This window comes from Lepisma saccharinum, chromosome 9, assembly GCF_977018435.1.
Source record: "Lepisma saccharinum chromosome 9, izLepSacc3.1, whole genome shotgun sequence".
Classification (NCBI taxonomy): domain Eukaryota; kingdom Metazoa; phylum Arthropoda; class Insecta; order Zygentoma; family Lepismatidae; genus Lepisma; species Lepisma saccharinum.
The window spans coordinates 50,262,843-50,290,413 of record NC_139237.1 but is presented as its reverse complement, the minus strand read 5'-3'; the positions used below and the strand labels follow the sequence as shown (position 1 = coordinate 50,290,413).

The 27,571-nt window shown below is 37.4% G+C and overlaps 1 protein-coding gene across 17 annotated transcripts in view; it reads left to right on the top strand.

The window, feature by feature from the left end:
* bru3 (CUGBP Elav-like family member bruno 3) overlaps positions 1 to 27,571 on the top strand; it is a 725,341-nt gene that overhangs the window by 564,360 nt on the left and 133,410 nt on the right. For all 17 annotated transcript variants that reach the window (XR_014442124.1, XM_083128184.1, XM_083128182.1 and 14 more), the window contains exon 4: positions 17,004 to 17,083. Coding sequence is in view for 16 of the 17 variants with exons in the window: in XM_083128184.1 (XP_082984310.1) it covers positions 17,004 to 17,083 (80 nt within the window). In the remaining variant the exon portion in view is untranslated. The remainder of the gene's footprint in view (positions 1 to 17,003; positions 17,084 to 27,571) is intronic.

Below are 27,571 nucleotides of genomic sequence, written 5' to 3'. Positions count from 1 at the left end.
ACTATGTTATGAAAGTAAGTAACTATTTGAAGAGAAGACTGGTTTCTCTTCTTTGTGAATAATTAATATTTACAACATAAATCGGTAGGCTATCTGGTGGAAATCCTGGGGAGTTTACGGCGACCGGAGCGTGATGCTGATTACATCAGTACTTCCAGTTATATTACAGGGTTACCATGAAAGAAATACACTCTCAACATTTTGCGGAACCAAAACGGTTAAACAGATGGGCACATAATATGCCTACTAGCATATGAGATGGAAGTTTCCAAGACTGCAATTAGCAGCTGTTCGTGACGTCAGCACCACGTGAGCGCTAAGCAAAATCGCTGCTACTGTGTGCTGGAGTTAGAGAGAACAAATACTATCGTACATGGCAATTTGGAACATGGTAAGCAGACAAGTCTGGTTGTTTTTGCAAAGAGGAAGGTTGTTGGAGACCTCGCGTGTAAGAGGACCAAGAGGATCTTGTACTTTAAATGCACCCGTGTTCATTGTACTTGTACTTTAATAGTTCGAGAAGCTGTAGTAAAAAATCAACGATCAATGAATGTTATTTTCCAGTGTGTACGTTTCGTTGCAAGAATTAAACTCGCTGAATGTGACTTTTGACAAGACCCTGTTACCCTAACGAGCACCGACGCAGATCGTCTTCTCCCCCTCAACTTACGATTCTTTTCCCACTGCTGTACTTCGAGCTGTACCGACCCTCTTTGGGAATAGAAACGTATAAAAATAAATAGGTGATTTTCTGCCGCTGTGTTTGTGTGACCGTTGCCATGACAACGGCGAATGAATAAAACTCTGAGTTGCACTTAGGTTTCAGGGTAAACAGGTCGAAGCTACGTCCGTTCCTATTATGTAGTTTTTGATTTTTTTTTTCTCGCAGGAGTTGGAAAAGTTTTCCAATTCCATATAGCAGCAGTACTTATACAAGGTTTCACCTCCCCTTTACTGCCCCTCCTGCCCCCCACCCGCTGCGCCTGGCAGAGGAGCAAGAGGAAACTCGTTGTATGCTTTTGTGCCTAAATTGATAGAGAATTTCCACAATATCTCTTTTTACAGGGCCTCCACCGGGCATACATCAACCGCTACCTTTTATCTTTATTACTCTAATGGAGGCCGATCAATAAGCCGTATTTCACAGCTTTGATGTGTCAGCGCAAGGCTGTCCGGATTTGCGAGACTCGTTATATTTCAACAACCTTTGCATCCTCCAACAATGATATGATAAGGAGATCAGTTAACAGATTTGTCTCAATTGTTGAAAAATCGGTTGATTTAATTTCATCGCCTTTTTCCCTCTCATTGTTGCACGTACCGCCGAATCCGTTTTCGATAGCGAAGGCGTAATCAGTCTATTGGCTGCCATTGTTGCGAGACATATTTTTTCCTCCCACCCTCGCTTCTACTCACCCCCTCCCCCCATGAAACCCTACTAAATTACCATAATGTTTACAGGAGTGTGGGGGGAGGGGTGGTATTGAAATCGTGCGCTTTTGGAAAAGAGGTACTCTTCCTGATTGCGTTCTGTGGAGGTCATAACCTTGTATTATTTTATGCTCGTGCTGTTTTGCGAGTTCCCGTTTTTTTGTGTTTCCCCGCCGGCTGTTAAATAATTCTCTTTCTGCCTGCCCATTTTACAAACAAATCACCCAACGGTCCACATAAAGCTAGCCCACCACTGTGGCGATGTATGTGGTTTCGCCCCTTACACATATGCAGCCATGCTTCACGCTGAAGTGAATTCGGTTGCATATGTTGTAAGGCGTCCGTTACTTAAGCGCTGGCATACTTTGGTGCTACTGAATTTTACGCGAAATTCGTCTCGCTTTTAACTCTTTCCTGTTTTGTGGGGGTGGGGGCAGAGAGAGAAAATATTAATTAAATTCGATGCTCTTTTTTCTAGGAAGAAATGTTCCGGTACTCCGGTATTGTGGTATATGTTCATAAATAATCACCTATAAATAGATGGCGGTACCGCATACCATTCCGTACCGCCAGAAAAAAAAGCACTGCTTAAATGTAATAGTTTCTTCCATGGGTCGAGCGATTTAAGTAGTCGATTTCCGTGTCCCTTCTCGATATCTAAACTCGAGTCCGCTTCTCGTGTCGATCTTACCAAGAAATAATACACAAAATTGTAAAATAATATAGGGCGTCCCACAAATTTATAACTAATTTTGAAATTGTTATGTCTCTTGAAACAAGATTCCGTTTGTGGCAGTTGCTGAGGAATATATCCAGCCCAGTCTATAAAAAATGTGTTTTGAAAAACAATACCGGATAATTATTATTTCTGTAAATTGATTTTAAATTGCATACATTTAACCAGTTCAATTGTAGCCACATTGTTTCTTACTGGGACACTGCATCCTTCGAGAACGAACTACAGTAAATTTTAAAATTTTGTTATGTTAGCCAATCAATAAGTGTGCAAAATTAACCTACTACTTGTGGATAATAAACCAACATCCTACTTCCACAAAAATAGGCAATAATTAGGCTGGAGAGTTCAATGAACTAACCGATCTCTAACTACGCACTGGTAGTGACTAAAATCAATATTTATTTACCTACTACGTGTTAAAGAACTAACAATTTATTGGTAAATTTTTGAAATTTTGAATCAGTTCTTTACTATTTCAAAATCATGAATGCATTTTTACTTGGCATATTTGCATCATTTAGGTCATTAAATTACGTATCCTAATAAATAAATAATTTACTTGAATACTTAGAGAATCTATAGAGTCTTTCGTAACATTTACGTTGTGTAGATCTTATGAAATCCAAGAGTGCCATCTAGTAGACACAGAATTAGGTATATTGGTCGTAACAACCTTGGAACGCGTTTCATATTGCTTGAAACGTTTTTCATCCTGCCGTAACAATTTATAACATCCAACTTTTCCTACCACAATTCATATTTCTCATGAAAAGAGCCTATTCAAACAAACCGGGCTCCATTTCTGCAAACAATATTGCCTTTTTCTCTCTGACGCATTCTACCCTGTCCGCTGAAAACAATGCCTTTCCCTCTCATTCCCCTCCCCCTCCATACTCCTTCCTGAATGGAAGTTTTCTGGGGAAGGGGGGAGGATTTCCGTATGTGAAAAATTTGATGCAGATTTAATTTTAGTACTGACGCAAATTGAATGAAACTTTTCATGTGCGCGTTAGAGTCGGTATGTGGAGACCTCTGGTGGTGGACTCTTGAAACAGCCAGGGACAGTGGCAGAACCGACCGCGGACCTACAGGTAAACTGCGACGGTGTATGCAACCTTATCAAGCATTGTTTGCAAAGTATGGTGCAGAGGCGACACCAAGGTAGCCATCATTATTATCGATAATAAAATTATAGTAATAAATAATTATTTCGATAATATATAAAGAAGAATTTCTGTCATTTATAGATTGTTCAAACGAGAAATTGATAATACATGACTGCAATTGCTTTCTAGCTAACCGACTGCTGCGCATATATATATATATATATATATATATATATATATATATATATATATATATATATATATATATATATATATATACATATATACATATATACATATATATATAATGTGTGTATATGTGTATATGTATGTATATATATATATATATATATATATATATATATATATATATATATATATATATATATATACAATGTATATGTATATATGTACAGTGTGTATATTAGTTACCACATTTCTCATATTATCCTTTTTCTTAATATCATATTTTCCCGTTTCACCTTGTATATTTAAATATGTGAGATCTTATCATGGGACTCTTTCTACGTACAATACCTATATACAGCTAGCTATGTATTAGTCTTAAGAAATGCAAAAACAAAAACCTGATCATAAGATTAATTTCTTATGTGTTGTAAAACTATTTTTAATATAGTAATAATAATAATTATTATTATTTAAGTGATGAGCATGATTTTACAACCAGGTACATCACTATGTCAAAATTGGTTATACAAAATTACAGAATTGAATACATAATTATAAAATAATACAGTGGATCCTACAATCTTATACATCATAAATTCAAATTGTAGGTTTCAACAAGTTCACTTACTTATCCTCTGGTCTTATTTACCGTAGACATGTAAGAATTTAGATATATCTCTGGGAATATCTTGGAATTTTATAAGATATATTACTCAAACAATAGTCACTGTCAATTTGGAAAGTTAAGATCTTCTGTACAAAATTTATACTTTTCATTTTTCTTCTTTCTTCTAAGGTTAACATATGCTAACCATTCAGAGTAATGTTGGGCATTGTACTTTTATTTTAAACTTTGTGCATAATAACCTGATAAAAAGTTATTGAACTGATTCAACTGATTCAAATAAATAATAATAATAGTGATCCAACGCCACCTATGCATCCAACCTACATCACACATGAATTCAAGAATGAAAAAGTGTTTGACAGGCACACCTCTGCGTATTCCATATTCTCTTAAGATAATATTTGGTGCAGCCGATGCTTCTAGTTTTGCAAAACCGAACAGAATCTATAACTTTTGACACGGGGTCCGATGGCGTAGTGACAGTACTCTCGCCTTGTAACTCAAGGGTGTCGAGTTCGGTTTCGGTGTAGGTACATCGAGAGTGGTTCGGATCTCACTTCAAACAGTAGGTCTAATCTCAATTAGCCTAGCTGAGCGTGAAGTCGAAATGAAGCAACATTTTATACTCCATATTTAAAATGGAATTAAATCAACGCTAAAGACACCTAGTCTCAATCATACATTGCAATCTTCAAGTCTTCTACCGCTGAGTTTTAAGTAATTCAAGCAAAAAAAATACTTTTGCTCCAATTTGCTCCCACACAACACACCATTATTCTTCTGGTCTCTAATTTCAACACTGCACTAAGTGAAATAAACTTTTGTTCTCGAAGCAAGTTTTGGGAACAAAAGTTTAGTAAGAAGTCGCAAAGTCTGCAGCAGAAGTTTCTCAGTCGCTTGTCCTAGTAACCAGTATTCGAGAACGTCTCCTGCAAATCAGCTTTTAATTAACTCCACTTACACAACCCGACAGACTTATTGAATGTAGTTTTAAATTCCTTAACTCAATAGAGTGACTGAATCCACTCGCGTGCCCAGCGAGCGAAAGTTTTGTGGACCAAAACTCTGCAGTTGGTGCTTAGAACAGAAGGAAGCCTTCATTTCTCGTTACCATGGAAAGTGTAGATGCATAGGCGTGGTTTCTTCACTGTTGTATCGGAACTTAATCAAATCCTTGAATAAAGCCTTCAAAAGAGAATAACGGAGGAGAGTAAATAGTGGCGTATTATAGGGGCTTATGAAACTATCCCGAAATATCATGTACAGGCCCCGCCGTGGTTTAGCCAGTAGGGCGTCAAACTACCGCGTGCGAGACTCTGGTTCGATTTCCGAGGTGGGTGATCTAATGTCGGAATTTCATAAAGCTGCTCTGGGGTTCACCCAGCCTCAAATAAAAGGGCACCATCGATCGATATGGCAGGTAAAGACGCACGGAGCGTTGTGCTGATTACACCACTTCAAAAACTTGTCGAGATTGAGAGTGTGTGGTCCCTACCTCCACACCCCTCTATATGTGCCTTCATGACATGTGCAATGCACACGGAGAACTTTAAATTTTACTTAACCTACTATGAGACATCAGCTATCCCTAAATATCAACCAAAATATATCATCAGAAGATTGATTCATAAAAATGTAAAGTGCTCCCCTGTGCTTTGCACCACGTCATGAAGGCGTACGAGTATAGAAGATTGATTCATAGATGAAAAATACCAAAAGCTCCATTCAATATGAACTATTGGTCCTTTCTACTGTTATGGCGGGCGCTCCATATGCTGGCAAGTGAAGTGGGAAGCGGGGAATATGCAGCAGACCAACCAGACAACAGCGGTGGCGCCGAGAGTTACGACGTAAAGGGGAGGAACTACTACGTGCACCTTGTTCTACAGGCTGCTACGTTTTTTGTCGCGCTGGTCGCTTCCCCGCTCCCCATTTCCCTTGCCAGCATATAGAGCGTCCTCCGTAAGACTGGAAAGGATATTTAAAATTCATGTTTTGTTTAAAAAACAACATCTAAAGGTATATTTCCACATATACTTTTTAATGAATGTTACAAATAGGCTAACCATTATAAGAGTTATCCATAAAACTAGATAGGATGGACATAATTTTTATGTTTGTGTTGAACTTTTTCTCAATGTATGAAATTGTATACGGAGACTAACCCCTCAACTTTGCATTAATATGCATTAAAAAACTTTGTATATCTAATCCTAAGGCACTGAAGAGAATTTTAAAGCATATGAATTTTCATGAAGGAAAATACCATACATAAATAAAAAAAAATATCTCCGTGAAAATTTGAAATTATTTCTCATAGTTTGATTGGCAGTATTCTTTAGTTGAAACTGGGTGAAGTTGAGTGAAGAGATGACAAAAATGCTAACAGTCATAACAGTAAAGAAAATATATATTAATACCCCGAAATAAAATCGTAAATGTGTAACTGATACAGAATTACTATGAAAATACTTAATTAAGAATTCAGTATAAAGATATGTTATAGTGATGACTTCTAAGAAAAGCGTTATTATAAAGTCTGGACTGCAATAATTCAGTTTTATGAATATTAAATAATATACTCGTTCTACTGGGTCTGTGCCAAACAATGCTACCTATAGTTGATTAGCCCAATAATAGATGTCATATTAATATTTTCATTTTTATAATTTAATTACCATGGAATGTGTTAATAGGTGTAATAGTTTTTCTCAGAAATTATATAAAAAAAATTAAGTGTTTGCTTCTGAGATTATTTATTGTACTAATGGAAAGAAAAGTAAGCTAATAATGGAGGTATGGTTTCATATCACACAAGCAAATAAGTGGATAAATTTCTTGTTTTGATTTCACGAATGAGTTTGAAAGATTTCAGGTTAATGGATAGGTCTTTATATAGGTGTAAGTAAGTTTTAACTAAACTGAGATATCTCCTTAGTCGATTGTCGGTTAGTTTATTAATCTATCTAGGCTGTAGTCCATTTTTAGGGATAAGGAATTTCAACGGGTGTGTAGACTTGTATAGAATGCAGAGGTTAACTTGTGCTAGAGCGTTCAGCTCAAGAAGTTTGTACATTGCTTTGTGCGAAATTTTATGCAAAACGTATTAATATAGTATATGAAATAATATAAGTTATGAATACACCCTATCATTTGAACTTCATAAAGAACTGAAATTGTATTGGTACTTCAACATTGATTTTGAAGCATTTTTCTTGACATGTCATGTCCTTTGCTTTCCTTCCTATTACGACTTTAGCTCTGTCGCTCTCGTTTATCTCTGAGCAGTTTCTCGTGCGTTCTTATTAAAAACAACTAATAATGATGATCAAGGCGGAAAGAAATATAATGCACAACGAAGAGAGCAGGAAAAAATCTCTCCTCCCCTCTTTTCCCCCTAACTAGATGAGTGTAGCGTTTAATTGGTTCTCGAATAACAAGTTTCTTACAAAATTTTCTTAATAAGAAAGTTTCTTGGATTTCTTTTCGTCTCCTTTTTTCTCCCCATCGTCTCTTCCTCTCCCTGGTGGTAATTTTGCATTTCCAACCATCGTTACTCGATCGATTTCCATGTCGGCGTTCCCCATTGCAGGAACCTCCTGTGCTTGCTTGTTAAACAAGCACCAGTCGCCATAGAAACAAATCAGCAACGGAGAGCCCTCAGGCATAAGAAAAGCTTGGCATAAAACCCTCCTCCTCCTCTCCTGCTGCTGCTCTCAAAAGGCCACTGGCATGTAATACGTTTCCATGGAGATGATGTATCCCGCTCGCTACTCCACGAAAACAAGAATTTAAGACCATTGTAGTCGGGCAACCAGTGTTAAGCACAGATTTCCAGTCCCGGTAGTGGTTTGGGGAAAAAGGACCGGATATTATCCACCTCTTCAAACGAGGGGTTCCCTTCGTACTGGTTACCAAGTGCTGTTGGTTTTTCCGCCACAATTAGGTTGACGTGTTATTCCGTCATTCCGTGCTTCTGGTTTCCATCTCCAATGTTTCTTAACGGATGAATATTTCCTCTTTAATTAACATGTCCTGGCTGGCGATCACCTAACAACCATGCAAATTTACAATGACGTAACAAAACCTTGCAGGGCTGACACAAACCGAGCAGTTAATTGCCGAAAAAAACACCATCGGGGAACGAGTGGTTCTTGAATAATGCATTCCTCTGGATAATTTATAACAGTTAATAAAGTTGCTCATTAGTTGATGTTCAACTTTTCATCACAAGCATTTTTGTCTCGATCAGTCAATCTACCTTTCTACTAACTACTGGTTGTTTCTATAAATATATAATCTCTATGACATATGATCCTTAATTTTTTCCCAGGTAAGTATCATTCATTTGTAATAACTTGATCACACTTTTTCTCTGTATGTTGCTTTTCCTGAGGCTGTACGACTTCTCTCAAGACAAAATGTTAGCAAATTGTTTTCATCTTTGAATACACTCTAACACCTTATTAAGCTTCATTCTTTTAAGATGTGAATTGTTTGAAGTAACGGATGAAAGTGCAAGAATGTAAGTGAAGTGTAACTGCGTCTATTACAAAGTTTCAAAGCGATACACTGGTATGGCTCGCCATCATTCGAATCGGAGGCAAGTACGTAAGCAGATTGGTCTCTTCAAGATGGCAAGATACAATATCTCAGATGACCGAGGAGGGTCATAAGATCCACAAGATAAATTAAGTTACTGGAAATTTATGTTAATCTTCAAAATACAATATATCTATCGACAAGAGGATCTCCAGCATTCATCGAATTTTATATCGCATGAACCAATCATGTCATGTATCTGAGAGAAGTTTTGAGATGAGAAGTAGTTTTATTTACAGCAGAATTAAAAAGCAAACTAAAATCATTAAATTCAGAGCAGCAACTGAAAGACAATCTGTTCAAATAACATGCAAAAATTGTTCGTGGTGGCAATTTCCATTATCCGTATTATTATCATCAGAACCTGGACCATAACAACCACTAGTTCAAACACTCCCAATAACTTAAAAATTCTACTAGTGTGTTCTTTAATTTAGACCATAAACTTAGATATATCTTTATAAGCATTGCCTCTATAAATATGTCGACATTTTTATTATTGTGTGATTGTTTTATTCGAAATCTGAATATTATTAATACTTACTAATCTACATATTAATTCTTTTCTCAACTCTCAACATTAATGACTTGCTAGTGCTTTCGATTTTAATCATTTTCTCGGCTCTGAAAATTAGAAAATCCTTATTTTTATATTATGCATGTTTACCTTAACTCAATAAAATTCGCAAACTTTACTCTCCATTCTTATCTGTTTTCATCAACATAGAATGTAGCCTTATTCAAATACAGTTGTTGACAAAACAATATAAAGAGGTCGTTAAGTGGCGCCAACACTGGACACAATTTGAAATAGTTGCTTCAAGACGAAGCAGTAACCTAGACCTATTTGGAAAAAGGAACCTTTTTAAATAATGGATGAACGAACTTAATATCATTATTTTTTTATTTTTTATTTTTTTTTATGTAAAGCTTCTGGATTATGGAAATTATTTCCACATCTTATACATTCAGAAATTTCTTCAGAATTTCGCAAGAATAGAGTCTTGCTAGCTGAAGCTTTCGCAAGACTTCCAAAGTATCTGTTTTCCTTCCTTGAAAGGCAAACCAGCTCTTCCACCGCCTGCACTTCCCTTGAGCTTTGAACAAACTACCCAAAGGCGCTCACACGCACACAAACACGCACACGCTCACAGCAGACACAAAGGATCCGGCAGGATTACGGTTTCACAAGCTTATGTTTACTTTCAATTCGCCTCCATCGTTCACCTTCGCATCTCCTGGGGGCTTGTATCTTCTATACAAACACATCATTAGGCAAAAAACCAGGTCGAAAATGTATCCGTGGCCATCAGAAACTCGATACTATTTTTACGGATCGAATAACATTCTGTACACTGGGTTTCGAAAACACGATTTCTAATGAACCTTTCTTTCCTTTTCATATCGAAATACAATAATAAACCGAACGGATAAAGGGTTGCTAATATTGCGAGTTGAATGAAAGGATATAATGGATCTCTGTGTGAATTTGCTCATATTGAGAGTTGAACACAAGGAATAATATTGCGCATGTATTTGTTCTAGAAGAGCACATATAAATCGCTCGTCTCAGTGTTGGAGTGGTCAGTGTTATGCGCTACGAAACCAGAGGGACCAGGCTCAAAGCCTGGCTAAGATGTGGATGTGCGTCTCATCACTTATTTCGTCGCCATTAACTCCAGAGAAGAATAAATATAATAGCGGTAGCAGAGCGCAATCAGTACTGGACTCGCTATCTTGCCACCGACGGGTCTTAGGTTCGAATTATTGTGTAGTTTGGTGGGTGTAAGGGCTAACCCTTTCCGACGATACCCAAACGTTAAGTTAACTTCCCTTCCACAAAGTACACCTTAGAATGAATTTTGTAGACTAACGAGGCTCTGGCGTCTGGCTCGTGTTGTGTCGTCTCTATGTGTTTGTGATTATCCTTCATCCATCTCGTCTTATCACCAGTCATCCTCATATCCGCGATTAGCCCAAAGTGACATAAAAACTAAAACTAAACTACATGGGACAGCCTACTAAGGGCCAGAGCCTGCCAAAGCATGTTTTTTTTTATTGGGTGACGCGTCGTCAGCGCACCGACTCCATCGCCACTATTTTCTGGCTTTCGAGACGGAGTCCGTAGCTCCCCTATTGTCCTCAGGACGCCAACGCTGATATTTTGGAAGTTCGCACTGGGAATCGAGCCCGGGATCTAATCACTTTCATTCTCATCGTCTCGATTACCCAGAAATGGAAGAAAAGCGACGCCAAATAATTACAGATACGACAATGGCATAAATATATGCGTGTGTGTTATGTCATTGCTATGAGTTTTGGGGTTGGAGCACCGTACTTGGCGCTCTGTGACAAAGTTGCCTGTTCTCCACAAGTGTTTGCATATCAAGCGACACTGGGCTCTAATATAAGAAACCCCATTGCCTAGGTTCAAGCCTGCGGCTTAAGAACTTGTTAATCCCTGAATAAGCGAGATGCTGATGCAGGCAGCCTCCCGTGTCAGCGACTCCCGGGTTAATCTGCTGCGAAACGTAAGCATTCCAAGTCATCCTCCCAAGTAATATTGAGGCTTGGCGAATGTTTTACGTGATTAAATTAGTGAGAAATGCCGGTTCGAGCCTCCCTTTTACTTTAGGGATCTGCCCAAAACGCGAGAGGGAGGGCTCTATTAGGGATTGTCTGGATGAGCTAATGGGTGGAAAGTTTGGTTCCAAAGGGCTTATGCGCCCTTCCCATGCGCGGGCAAGTTGCAAGACTCTGGGATTCGCAGAGGATTGTCCACTGGTAAAGTGGATATGCACTTTTTCAGCTAAATTTTTGAACACCGCTCTGGTGGAGGAGGTTTTCCATTGATTTTTTTTCCAGTTGAATGCTTAACCGATACCATAGGTGTCCGCAGAAGATTTTGCACGGAGCGTCAAAAATCGAAACGCTAACTAGGTTTCTGATGACATGCTTATGCGTAACTTTACTACAACTAAAATGAGTGAAAATTTAAATAGTGCAAAATACTGAGTTCAAATGAAATAGTACTATTGATTTGATAATCAAAAATGAAAGGATATTCGTAGATATGTATTAGGAAGAGGAGCATGTGCTGCAACCAGAAAGTGAAATTGAACGTCAAATTCGTAGAAAAGAAAACCAAGATGCAAAACTAGAAAACTATTTATATAGATTATTCTTTGAGGAAAAGCTATAAGTGATGGAATATATGATGGAGATTTAAAAGGAAATATTGAACAAAGAATTAAAATTTCAACCCTCGCGCCTTGTAGTGAATTGATTGATCTGTTTTACTTTACGTCGCTTTTCTGCCACTTTGGGCTAATCGCGAAGATAGGAATGAGCGATGCACTCACGAAGAATCTTTGCCCAGGCCGGTATTCGAAGCCGGGACTCTGGACGTCGAATCGTGTTGTGATAACCACTTTGCCACTGAGGTCGCCTCAGGCGCTATTGGTTGGACAGTAAATGCTTATTTAGGATTAATTCGCTCACTGGTGGAGGCATTGCACAGTAGCTTGGATTAAGCTGTAAACTGTACCTCGAGTCCCGATTAACCTATCTGAGCATAAAGGGACTTAAATATTATGTTTATGTGTCCCTCTTTTAGGGAGGGGGAGAGGAAAAAGCTATACACACAGAACCTGACTGGATGCAGTGAATAGCGTGTGGTTATTAGATCTGTGGAAAAATGTTCTATCTTCTCTTCAGAACAAGTAAACTGGTAATTTAGATGTTTTCCTTCTAATCTTGTTTGTAATTCAATTTGATCCAATTCAATTTATTTAGTCCATTTAAAAAAAAAAATATCTCTACTCTTTTAAAATTTTAAACAAATGTATATAGTATTAATTTATTGAAATAAAATTAAGTGAATAACAAACGTATGAACTAATGTAAAGCTAGGTTAGTTCAAATTTCACTGCTAATAGTTTTATATGATGTTCAATACTGACTTATAAAAAAAGACGGAGACATTGCTCCTTTGTTTCCGCGTGTAGACTAAAAGAACTACAAGCCGACAAGAGGACACTGCGTGTGAACGTCACTGTTATTCTATCGTTACGAGCTAAGGTTGTTGTCCCAGGGCTGGTCCCTGGAGACACAATTGGGGGCGTTAAAAATCTTAGTCGTACCGGATTTCACCCTCTGTTTAGAGGGTAGGACCTATTGACCAACGGGCGACGAGTCAGAGGTAGAGCAGTTAAATTAAAGAAACACTAATTGAATAGTTAAGTGACTGAGTTTATTGTTTGGAAAGCACTCCAATATATTATTAAGAGGGAGAAGTTAGGTGAGAAGGATTAGCACCATAAAGGGCCAGATACTTATCTCCGGATCGTCTGGACTCTGGAACGGTCGGCTGGGCGCTAGTCCCACAGGCCCGGCTTGGGCCCCACGGCTTCTGGGCGGCCCTGTAGGCGATTCTTCCCGTCCAGCACTGTCGCGCTCTCGCGACCCGATCTCGATCCTTGGCGTTCTCATTGGCTTCTCCTCCTGAGGCAGGTTGTTAACCCCATTTGTAGTGCTCTCAGGAGTTAGGAAATGCTTAGGTTAGGTTTTCCGGGTATGGCCGGTAACGCTATCAGGTATGTTACTAACATATACCCATCGCTTTAGCATAACTCTTTCCTCATTCGATAGTGCTCAACCAAACAAATCAGTGAAATTCTACCTTATAAACTGTATTTGCAACTGTCTAGTGACCGCCAATGCCCACTGAACAGTATTACCCGATGTTCCCCTGAAATAACCTTCAAGAACTCAAAGGCGTTTCAGTCTTTCCTTGATATTCGTGTATTGACTTAATCTCCTTTTTAGGAGGATTACAGAGCATTTACAGACAATTATCTAAAGTGCACAAAAAAGACACAATGTTATGTAAGTAGTGATACAATAGAATAAAGGAAAAAGGAGGGATGGTCTTTGGCGAGCTCTTTGATGGATTAACGAGTCTTACATGAAAGAGGTTCCTCCTCTTCAAACAAGAGATGGAAAGATATTAGGTCTATTCACCATCAGAACATCAATTGATACACTGCCCATCCGTGAAAAGTTTCCTTTATAATCTGTCATCGATTATCCATTTCTTCCTTGCCACTCCACCCTTCTTAAAGTTGAAAGAGTCATGAAAATATGCTCTTCTCTTAAGCACATACCAAACAGTGGCGGTAATACGGGTCAGAGTGAACGCAACCCCCTCAAAAAGTTGATTTAGTACCACACAATCAAACAAAAATCTTGTTTATACTTTTAGAAATTTTGTATTATTTAAATGATATAATTTATTTGAAATTGTGAAGTTGAAAAGTGTGACGAAAAGTTTGATTAATTGATTTGGTTTATTTTACTTCACATTTCTGCCTTTTTTGGCTAATCGCGAAGATGATTATGAATGATGATGTGGTGAAACTGATGAAGGGACACTCACAAAGATCAGATCACCCATTCTTAGGACGGGAAATAGCTCCGAGATCCCTGGCGTCGTAGCGCGCTGTGCTAACCACACCACCACGCAGGTCGGCAATAATGAGAATCAACATGTACAGTCAAACCTTCGATGTAAAAGAAACAACAAGAAAACAATTCGTTTGAAAATTTTGATATAACAACTTACAGTGCGCGTGTCACTAATTATGAGTACGGAATATTCATAAAATATTACTTTTGAGCTAACCATGAATACAATTGAATACCTTCTCAATTTTTGGTTGTTCAGAATTATGTTTTTTACAATGGTATGCACTAGGTTTTCTTACAAATACATACTTGGTAGCTCGCATTGTGATTTTTACATTATCGGATGCTTCCAAACTGAACTTTCAACCTTAATAATGAATGCAAGATTTTTCAAGATCAGCAGTGCTTGTCCCACAGAGCGTTGTGCAGAGATCCTCAGTAGTCATGGACGAAGATTCTGTCCTGGTGTGTTTCTTGGTGAGTATCCTTTCATCAATCATACTAGCCACAAGAGACAGAAAGGAAACTTTAAAAAAAAACTACAAAAAAAACCTACAAACATCCTCAATGCTTTGATCAGTATTTCTAAATAAGTTGGCAAAGTTTCGGGAGGAACCAAATTATGTGATGATTATATATAGTTACTTAAGTGAATTCATTCACAATTCAAATGGAGCAACCGTATTCAGGGTATTAGTTTTGGTCAATATTTCAGATCGATCCCTAATAGATAATATACATTATTTTGAAACATGCGCACAGACCTTGCAGGCCTTTTAGATAAAATATATATATATGTATATTCTGTTGGGATATATTAATAGTTGTTGTTCAGGTTCAGTCCCAGATTATAGCCAGTAGAGGCTGCCACCAATTAATGCTAATTAGCTTTGAAGTTTGAGCGAATTGGAATCTCATCATCCGCCCGAGGCAATTAGGGAAATTCCACGACTCATATCATAATCAGCTTAAACGCTTTTAAAGGTCTTCTTTTTCCGGGAATGTGGCATTTGAGGCTTTTTTCATGTTTCCGTTTCGGAGTATTGTACGTTGTGTATTCGATGCCTTTCAAGTCCAATGCACCCAATATTTCCACAAATGGCCTTGGATTTAATCTCGCAAAATAATTCTGTTACGCCGTTCAATTCATAAAACGAGCATGCGCAGTGCTGTATATCGAACACGCAGATTTTGTTAGAACGTCCAAAAGGATTATGAAAAGTCCCTCGTGCCTTAACAGAAAGAGTTGGATTAGCTACATGCATTCTGTATTCTGGAATTCCAGAAACGTGAAATATGTATTAAAATGTCTAGTTTTTACAACAAGAATGTGATTACAGTGTCCAACATGAATAGAACAAATAATTCTGTATAAAAATGCTATGAATACAATAAACAATCATGAACATACACGTCCTTGCATTAGTCTGCAGCAAAGGCTGACAGTGATATATGGAATATGAAAGGCTACATGAAGGCATGTGCCCCCCGTTGCCCATTCTGTGGGCGCCCTTGTTCATGCATATTATAATACAATAATGTTCATCTTTTTAAATTATATAAATATTGATGAAAACTTGCAAATTATGGACTTCTTTTTACAAAAATCAAAATAGCTGTACGAATTTTCAATCCGAACATATTAAAATTAAAAAAAATATTAAGTGCCAAGTGGGTATCATAGTATGCAATGAGACGAGAGATCCTATGTTTGAATCCTGGTTAAGACATGTATGTTTCATTGTGCTTGGTTCTTCATCTATTGTTTCATCTATTCCCCCTTGATCCTCATCTTGCAAATGTCCCAGAATAAAAATACAGATATCTAGTGTGATACCATCGTGACAATGTTCGTAAATAAGACGCAAAAGTGAGAAAAAAATAATTCTTCTTATTTTTATATATATTATCAGTGTTCATATGATTTTCACATCTCAAGACAGACTGACTGGTATAAATGTCAACGACATAAGCGAAATGGTTTGGGTTCAGTTTCATATCCAATGTATTATCTAATCAACTTCAACTGAATGCGATAGTGAATCCTGGCTTATCGCTTGTCTAATTTAACAAATTTCACATCGTCGCTGGTGGAAATTGGCGTTTGATTGGCAGATCGTTTTAATGCTGAAACGAAATCAAGCCGCAATCGTATTACAACCTTCACTTCGGAACTGAATGCCAGGAAGAAGGTTTCATCTCAATTCTACAGCTCCAACATACTAATTTTAGTTATGTTGCCACTGTTTGTTTGCTGGTGTATTTTCGCTCCATGCATTAAAGGTGTGAATCAGTAATCTCTTTCAGATTGTAAAAACACATATGATTAAATTTTTTCGTAATATATTATAGTAGAGCTTAATTTTTATACTCTACTACATTACACATGTAGATGTTAATAATATTATTATTTTTACTATTGATTTCAATGATGACTAAACAGTTATTAACATGCCTGAATACATATTTCAACACAAAAAGCATACAGCTAAACTGTTAAGTGTCAGTGTAGCATCAAACTGGTTCAATAGTTTGTTTCATTAATGCAAAAGTAGTTTCATCTGTAACGAACATACTTTGATCTGTTCAAAGAATGTATCAGTAAACTACATTCCACGAAAATTTCCTGATAACCATAATTTTACACAAATGCATGGCTACACTTGCATACTGTATATACACTTATGATGTACATAATTAGCGCACAAAATGTTAAACTTTATGCTATTCCATTTGTCAATAATTAGTACATGTGAAATTTTGTAAACATTACCTGAATTTTTCTCATACTTGTGTATTTTAGTGATGGTGTTGTTACATGATGTTGATTTTCTTTTTGCAGGTTGCGCGTTTGTTAAATTTAGTTCTCATCAAGAAGCTCAGGCCGCAATTAACAGTCTACACGGAAGTCAGACTATGCCGGTAAGTAATATTCTCCTGCCACTTATCAGCATGTCTTTTTTTGCATGATTTAAAGTAAACAAATGCACGACTAACTGTCGACTATGAACATGTTTTCCAAACCAACAAGTGCTCTAGTGTTCGCTTTATGTGAGAGCACCTGCCAATAGTTTCTACAACTAGTTCATTGCATAGCTTTACCCGTTTGTGAACATGTGCAATTTTCCACAATTTTTGTAAAGAATTTCACGATACTGATTCTCTATGAGCATAACATAATTCAGTTGCACAGTTGCACTCGTTCCGTAATTATCAATATATATTTTTTAATATAACAAGCTTCATTATTTACATCGTGCATTGCAATGCATCATATGTTGAAAACGAAGAAAAACTGTACCATATTCAGTTTTTAATGGTTTTCATTAATTTTTTGAGAAAATGTTACATTTTTCACCTGATTTTGTAGAGAAAAAGTACTAATAGTTTATTTAAAATACGAATTATAGAAACTATTATAAAGTTTATCACCAAGTCAAAATACATAGTTTAGAACAGTTCGTTATGTTGAAAATAATTGAAAAATATTAGAATCTTATCCAGATATAACAATAACCACGTATAATTGTTATGTAATCAGTTGCTAGATTGAATATTTTTTTAAAGTTATTTCTTAACAGAAATAAACTCCAAATTAAAACGACAAACGTAATATATATCATTAGGTTATCATTTGTATTCGTAACTGACAAGATTAACATGTTTCTCCTAATTTACTTAGTACTTAGCATTATCAATAAACAATTCTTATTTATACTGCAAGCAAATTATGCCTGTACATGACACAGTGCAATATTAAATCTTAATCAAGACACAATATATAGACGTAGTGTGATACGTGTATATTATAAAACATTATATGAAGTAGAATTATAATAGCAACTTGTGAAAATATAGGTTTTCTGAAACAAAATAGATGAACTTTTCTGAAAGGTAGGTACATCTATGTTCAAACAAAACACTTGAAACAATGTCCTGTTGTCTGTGGAATACCGTTACTGTAGATCACAAAGTTATCTGTTTGGCAACATTGTCTTAAAATGCAACTTTTAATTTAGTTCACATATTTGTCCTGTTATAAAGTTATTGGTTGTACTTGGCGGTTTATTTTCTTGCTTGCAATGCTATTGCATGTAATAACAAGGGAACAGTTCTTGTGAATCAAAAATGCATGCATTATTTGTGACTGTTATTTGAGTAGAAACACATATTTTAACCTCGTGTGAAATAATGTATTAACTTATAATTTATGAATGAATATCATAATATTTTGGGCGAAATATTGTGTCAGGTGTACTATATGTTATAGTAAAACATTGAATCATTTGTATATTGATAACATATTCCCTTTTAGCCATAAAGTTAGCAAAACCAATATGTTTACTGTACTTTGTGATAGGCATACTATATAATAGGAAACACGTGTTTGTTTTTCATACAGTATCACTGGGCACAACTGAAACTTAAGGTTGTTTTCCGCATTGAAGTATAGATTATTAGTTAATTGTTATGTATTTATCAGTTAACTACAAACAAGAAAAAACTTGTATTATTAAGATGCAATTTTATCAGCGTGAAGGTTTTTGTATAACATTTCTCCCATTTGTAAATGATAGTTATAATACATCAAATTACGTGAATTAGATATGATATGTTACTACTTTATAGCCAATTGTGTGTGCAATTCTATACATATCCATTCAGCATATTAGTATGTACTTAATTTCAATACGTTTTCGTAAAATGGGGAAAAATGAACGATATTTTCGTACCGTAGTGATGTAAAACGCAAATTATATGTATTTATGATGTACTAACATGAGAATATGAGGAAAGGGTAAAGATAAGTTGCACCAGTTGCTCACCAAATAGCATATTCTTTCATTTAGTGCAGAATTCAATTTTTCTTCTTTACCACATGTGACCACTTCTGTTCATCTAATGCCAATGCTTCATTAGTTTTATGTACACATATTCTCTCTTGTATGAGTAAAGTTAACATTAGATATCTAGCGTGGTTTACAGAACTCAATCTATTGTTATACCAAATTTTTGAAAATCAAACTTAAAATGGCGCGAATTTTGTGCATAGTAGGAGAAAGCTATATTTTTACACTTTTCTGATTTCAAGTAAGTCGCAACTTTCTCCTCATAATTCACTGAAGTGAGAAAAAGTTAAATCCATTGTGTAATATGAACATTCACTTCAATTGTTGGAACAAACGTTCCCTCTACGTCAAAACAGGACATTGAAACGCACACTTACAGATAATATAAACTTTCTTTATTTAGTTTGTTGCATGATATTGTTTATTCCCTCATTCGAATTTTATTTAATGTTTAAATTTAATTTAATATATAAACACATAAGTGCATTGATAATTGACAAGTAAAGCGGCAATTATATATTTTTTATTAATTTACTCGATTTCATACAAGGTTTAATAGTTAAAGCAATGTCATTTAGTTATGTTTAATGTAAAATTTAGTAGAATATTTGATTTGGAATTTGGCAATTAATTTGACTAATTTAAAAAGATCCCTTCTTTCTATAGGTAAAAATAAACTTCTAAAACATTCTGAGTTACTTCTCACTTCAATGCGAGTATGCATATGTGCAATAGAGATTTACTTACATTTACATAAGTGCCTTGTAGCTGATTAGAAAGTGTTGTTTTGAGGATAACGTACAGGAAATTTAAATGGCTGTATTAAACGTGTCACACTTCTTCATAGAATATATGTTTTCTCGGTGTATTTGAGATAGACCACCGTGATGTACACTCGTTGTCAATAAGTGGTTGGGCATTGAATGTATATGAGCTTGCATAACGTTCAAGGATACAATATCGTTTTGTGGAAAAGTAAAGGTAACTACCGAACTTCAACCAATTGTTTCGGCCACTGTACCATGACGGAGCATTAGATGCGTATCATCACAAGTGCCGATATATTCTCACAATATTTCAACATGATCCTCTGGACTTCTAATTGCGAGCACAAAATTATTAGATCGTCCGAAGTAGTTCAAACTCTTTTCACTCAAATCCTTCTCTTTTCACCTTCCCTCCACCATTTTCCCTTAACTTTCTTTTTCTTGAATCCCATTAAGTGTTTTCGAGGAGTTTAACTCCCTCTATCATCCCATGCGCCGCTGCACTGTAATTTCCAACACTGAGAGAGCCCGGAGGGTGAAGGGGGTTGGGGGGGCTTCAAGTATGGAAGAGAACATCAGGAATTGAGGAAGGGGAATTCCCTTTTTTCCCTTGCTTTTAATCTCCCGGCGAGTAAAAAGCTCCCTCTAGTAGATTTTTCTAAGGCTGGGTACAATCTAGGATACCAGGAGTAAATTGAATACCCGGGTCAAGCACCCCCCTCCCAGAGCCTAGTAATTAAAAGTTGGCAAGAGATGATGGTTGCATGGGATACCCATTGATGCATTATCCGCTGAATGTGTCCGTTCGTATTAAGTGACCTGTTATTCAGTGAACTACCATTGGTCCATAATTACTACTGAAATTATGAAAGACCTCAATATTTCTATAGTCCACCAATATTCCCAAATATTCTCCTTCTTCTAAGCAAGCCATCATTGATAATGAGGTTAAAAATTAAAAATGCTATAGACCATTAATATTTCAAGATTTATTCTATTTTTGAGGTATAATTTTTCTTGTGTTCAGAAAATCTTTCTAATACCATATGAACAATCTAAAATATTTGTCTACAACTTATCTACAACTAGATTAATACGAAATATTTACAGTCCACCTGTTAATGAACTATAATATAATTTTTAAGGCTTCATTATTCTAACGTAACTGGCTTAGAGTTCTTCGTCTTCACCAACTTGTGACGTTCCTGCATCTCTAGAGTTAAGCTCATTCATTAGCAATATATCTAGTAGTTTATGTGACAGAGAATTATGTATCATGTGACGTAAGTAATAATCTTGACGTGTTAATTGTGTAATGAGTATCAAAAATTGTATTACACTTAAATATATCGTTTCTCTATTAAATATATTTTAAAAATTATCACTAATTTTTAATACCGGAACCTCTTTCTCTTGCTTCTGAATGTTAACAACTTACCTAACCTGATATTGGTATATTTTTTTCCGGAAATAGGCTGTATTGAAATATTCGTCATTTCTTATAGCGTTCTAATTAATGATATATTGGTTTAGCCGTCAGCAGCACAACATCTTAACTCAGATTCGATGCAACGAAAGAAAACGTTTGGTCTCAATTACCTTGTGAAAGTTGAATTACATTGAATTGTATTGGACATTTAGTTGAATACAGAATCTAGTGTAAATCATTAATTGACATATGAGTTCATATGTTCGTTCATGAGATGATAGAAAATGCCGACATTAGAAACCCTAAACCAAATCGTCAATCAAGTTGTCAAGATAGATTTAATAAGTAGCAAGTGGTTATGAAGCATTAGATTAGTACAATATCAGTTAGCATCGGAAATTAAAATTCATATGAATAATAGCCATGTGAATGTTAATTTAAAACAGTATATTATGAATAAACCTAGTATGTTTGCTCGTAATATATGTAATTTCTCATTCCTAGGTTCAGGGGGTTGGGCTTTAAACGTATCAAAATTGAATTAAATTAACACCCACTTTCCCTTCTCTTAGAGGTTGAATTTCGGAAAATCTCTGCGTAGAAGATACTTACGTCCTAAGAGGAAGACGACACCTCATAAATTTCTAGGTTTCTATATCCAGGCGCTTGGTCTGTATCAAATTAAAACAAGAAGTTTAACGACCCTTTTATCACCACGGGGTTGAATTTCGAAAAAAGGCCCTTTTTAGAACATGCTTTGGTCCTGAATTTTGAAGTTTCTAGTTCTATGAGTTCGGGTTGTGAGTTAGTTAGTGTGTGTGTGTATCTGTATGTATAGGTACGCAAATTTATACATACAATTTTAGCCCTTTTTTAACATTTGCAAAACCTTGTGTAAACGACAATTTTGAAGCCGAAAAAACGAAATGCAAAGGAAAGTTTGGGTATCGCTTGGGATATAGTTGACAATAAAACCTTCGAAATATAGTGCATACTTTTGAAAAGGCAGGGTTGCCAAGAGAGATGGCTGAAAAGTCAAGAATGTAGCGACCACTGCTGTAAATACCTAAAAATTGCTTTGGTATTCAAATGATCTACATATGACAACGTATCACAACATGGTGGACTTTAAAGCTATCGTAAAATGAAAAAGAGATTGTGTATATACGTAGCAGAATAGGAATAGAATAATTCCAAGCCTGGCAACTCTTTAAAGGCATCTTGGTCTTCTTGAAATTTATTACCTTTTGTGAAGCTAGCCGTTAAAAATTACACAATTACTTTTAATATAAAAAGTTACTGAAAATTAGTTCCTGAAACTGCTGACGATATCTTTCTTCAAATTGTGTGTCTTCTCTCCTTACGCCCAATTTTGCCTACAACTTCTCAACATCTGTTGAAGCCGTATCAATGAAGGAAAACAAAAACTTGATTTTGTAAGTTTAGATCTTCCTCCCTTTTTTATGTATCCGCGACTCTCCGTAGAAATGTGTTTCCCTTGCAAACAGGTCTCGTTTAGTTCTTCAGTTATAGGTTGTCTCCTTTTAGTGTTATACCTCTTGCAACCCTCCTCCCCCTGCGTTTAGCGTTTTCTTCTCGTTGTAATGGCAACAGTGGCTGGAGTACACACGCGGAGGGGGGAAAGAGAGACATTTTCGTTGCAACAGATGTGTTTTAACTCCCGACCAGATAGCAAAATGACGTAGACGGGACATTGGCAACGTGAGCAAGATGTCCTTGGAGCGTGGAGTTGATCTGAAGACAAAAAGAAGGGCTTGTTCTGTATCTTCCTCCCGGCGCCCCCCTGACAAAAAAGAAAGTAGACGGCTAACGCGTTGCCAGGTGTAGTAATTGAAAAGTCGGACGGGCTTTAATTTTCTTCTCCTTAATTGCCATATTGATTGCAGGATTGCGTAATGCCCCGCTGTAACTCTTAGCGTTGTTTCATCCGACGACGCTGACGTTTGGCGTAAATTGGAAAGATTCGCTGGGGAAATTGAGAAAATTATCTCCCGTCCTGCTCCTGTTGGGAGTGATTCAGTGCGTTTCATTGCCACTGAGTTTTCATTAATGTTTTGGGAGGGGGGAAAATCCTCAATTTTTCCCCGCGGGGGTGGAGATTTGTTCTGTGGATTTGAGACTTGTAATTTGGCTACCTCTTGTGCCTCCGAGTGAAGCGAAAATTCTGCGGCTGTTTCTTATTATCGTCAAAGACTTGCTGCACAGTTTTCCTCAGTTCATATAGTTATAGGATTTACAACGTGTACATGTCACTGTGGTGTTCACAAAGTCCGCGAAGCCTTTCAAACGACTCTATTTTCACAGCGAGACATAAACACAAGCTCAAATGTTTACAAAATGATTTCTGATTTCTGATGCCATCTTCCGTTATAGTCTCGCTGGCGGCCAACGGCAGCGCCATTTTCGCACAAGTTCAAAATGGCGTGAACACAGCATGAAAAAGAGTTTTGTCCACCAAGATCACTAGTTTTGACCTCATGTGACTTCTTCATGTGTGGATATGTGAAGAAGAGAGTCTACATACCCTCCTACCACAGGAGCTCGAGGATCTGCGATGCTGCTTCACAGCTGCCATCGTCAGCATATGGACTATATGATAGATGTGTGCCGTGACCAAAGGTTGAGATAATGCACGTTTGTAAGATGTGAAATCATAAGTCGGTGAGATTGTCTTCATTTTGTAATCATTTGAGCGCATTCTTGTGTCTCGCTGTAAAAATACAGCCGTTTGAAATGTTTCACTTTTGAACACGCTGTATATAAGGTACAAATTAGATGGTAGTTTGTATATTTTATGTCTTGCTGCGTCTGAGAGCATCACACTGTACATCGGCACAGAGGTTTTGCTCTCCTTGATGCTTGTTGGGGTGTGGTTCGTGTGGAGGGCTAGTGTGGTGTGGAATGCACCTTGGTCCCCTCTTGTTTCATACGCCAATTCATTACGACCTTGCACTCGTGAGGGGTCTCGAGAAGGATAATTTGTTTGATTGCTTGTTGTCGGGTCTCGAATCTTGAACCATCTTCTCTGGAGGAGATATTTATGTGGCTTTATTTGTCTTTGTTACTGTACCTTAAATGTTGATCGACAGGGACCTGTTTAATTGATTTATTCTCTGCAATGGCTTTGCCCTTGTACAGTTGCGTACATTATAATTTTCAAGCTTAATGTTATAATAATATTAACAAAAAATACATTTCTAAATCTAAATTTCAAAATAAATTTTGAGCTTTGTTTGACTGCAAATCTGAATACATTCTCGTGCTTTGAGATGTGCTATTTCGTCGTCACCTTGTAATCAATGGGTTCCGTGTTGGAGTGGAGGCACACAGTACTTCGGATCCCAATTTAAGCTATGGGCCCAGTCCCCATTAGGCTTTCTGTGCATAAAGTGTGAACTTAAAACAACAAACAAACAAGCAAACGAGATGTGCTATTTGTATGCCGGCATAGAGTACCATGCTATATTGTTAATGCATCTCGTCACGGTTTCACCTTAAGCTCTAGAGTTCACCAATCCTCTATACTCTGTTCCAGCTAACTTTATAGCAGGCAAACGAAAGCAAGTCTCTGCGCAAGTAGTGACGGGAGACGGCTCCACCAATGAACACGTGAGAGGAACGGAATTGCGTGGAGTGGGGGAAAGAGAAAACGTTCCCTGCAGCATGTACTCTTTGCTCTGTCCAATAGATTTCTCATGCTTCTCTGACGCTATGCGCAGCCTTGCTCCACAGTTAGCTGCGACAGGGTATAATCAATGGGACCGTGCGAGCGGCTGGAGCATGCCACTGACCACTTCACCTTAACTATGACAGATCGAATGTATCCAAAAGAGTCGTAATGTTAGGACTAAACTCAGTTGCGCAACAGCCCTCTTGAGAGCCAGAGCTTGCCAAGAAGTGTTTGCATTGGGTGTGACATGGTAACATATCAAATCACATCGCCGCTGTTTTCTAACTTTCGAGACCGGAACCCACTACTTCTTACTTTCAAATAGTTCCCTACTTGCTCTTATGGCGCTAGATCAACACCGAAACTTAAGGGGTGGGTACCTACAATCGAACCCGAGACCGCTTGCACCAAAGGCGAGAGCGCTGCCATTTAGCTGCGCGGGATCCTAGTGAGATGATACGAGATCGCTCGTGTAAACGCACCTTTATAAAATCCAAGATCAATACCTACTACAATGGTGGTTGGGGAATATTGACACAGGAGAAGATCAAAATAGAATGAAATATAATACCTGAACGCTTTGGAATTCGACCCTCTGCCGCGCCATTCTCATACAAAATGCCTCGAAATTAGATTAGCCAGCAAACTCATATTAATTACCCTAATTAAGGAAATCTAATTGTTTTTACGGGAAATCCCTCGTAACAGGTCATTAATTTTTGCTTCGTCCGCAAGAGGAACGGAAAGCACTGCTGGGAATAGAGAATTAGGGTTAGAACTTCCCGTCCACCCCCCTTTTCCCCAATCTTGCAGGAATCCCCTCCCCCCCTTTTTCGCCTCGTTTCTCTTGTTCCTTCGATCTCTTTTTCCTCCACTCCACAGTGGAGTAGGTATCCACTTTAGGCCTGCTTTACGGCACGTTGAAATAGAGAAAATGCTAATTCAATTCTGCTGAAGATACCAATATTTCTCTGCTTACAGACCTTTTTATACGAGAATACATATGGAAAATCTTCATTTGTGTTTTCCTTTTTCTCGTAGGTCTTTGCATGTAGGTGGCATTTATTTGCCATTTTATATAGATTCCTTGTTCATCTACGTATATTTTTCGGTGTTAAGTGCCTGGATACATCCAGGACAGGCTTGGGCAACAAGTCGTATTTGTGAGAGAGCGCTCTTGTATGCAAGAGCTCTTGTGTGCCGCGGAGCGAGTAACGTTGTGAGGTAGATTGAAAGGAGGAGGTAATCGGCGTATGAGGCTTCGTCGGTCGCTTTCGTGCAGTAGGAAACCTCTTGTCGTCTGATTCGTGAGTAACAGTGCAGCGTGGCATTGTGACCATAGCAGAATAAACAATGGGCAAGCGGAAAACTCGAACCGCACACTACGAATTGACGTCATTGTCAAAACCGAACTTAACGTTCGTAATCTTGCTGGAAGTTTTAAGGACGCAATATTACGATATTGCATATTTATCCACCGAAAAAATCCACAGGTTGAACCTTTCAGAGGACAGAAAGCTCCTGCTCACCACTGGTGAAATGGCGTATTGGTGCCACAATATTTAAAATGTCGAAGTCCGTGTCTGAATTTGCAAATGCTCTGGTAGGCGGTCGAGGTCCGAATCGAAAGGTTCCCGACTAGAACAGTTGCTATTTTTCTCGCTAGGTGTCGGTTCCAACGTGACCCACCGCTCTCTGGGGCACAGGCGCACAATACGAAACAAGAAGGCAGACGCGAACCGTACATTATTATACTTTCCATCTATTACTAGTTAAATCGAAAGTGTGACATATGATTTCATAGTTTTATACGGTGTTATCGGTAAAATGCTCAAGTAGCACGACTTTTAGATCGCCTATTTAATAAGCATTGTCTTTACACAGTGAAAGTTACAATATCTTTGCCGAGTGTAGCGCTACAGCAAGTTGAAGCGTGAAATTATTTACATGAGGTATCAGCTGTAGTTCACAAGACGTTCACAAGGCTGCAGTACTGGTCACGCGAGCTGCAAAATACCATTTTAGCCGTCTACCGATTCGGATCACGTTCTCCATCACCTTTGTATTACGTACAATTAACCTTTGCCAATCTTACTTGTAATGACCTATAAAGAGTTAATGCTTGAAATATTCGCTTTGTTGATTATTGTTGTTGGCGGTGGTTGGTCACGACGAACTGACCACCCAATGAACAATGCGCTCTGGGAGGTCCTGACCCCTTGGGGGCTGTTATGCCATGGAATTTTGTTTAGTAAGTTGTTGATTTAGTTTATTTCACGTCGCTTTTCTACCAATTTTGGCTAATCGCAACAATGGGAATGAATGGTGATAACGGAGGAAGGGACAGTCACAAGCAGGTATGGACGACACAACACAAGTTCACAGAAAGAATTACGAGCCTCCCGATAGCGTAGTGGTAACATCGTCTTTTTAATCAATAGATAGACATGGCACAGTGGTTCGGATGCCACTTTGAACTGAAGGCCAAGTCCCAATTAGCCTTTCTGTGCATAAAGTGGACTTAAAACAACAAATCAAACAAACAAACAATGATTATATTGGACTTTGAATCTCGGATTAGGAATGAGTGTTATTTGGGAGTGCTCATTCATCAATTTCGTCATATCATCACTCATCAACTCAGAGATTAGCCAAAAGTGCCAGAAAAGTCAA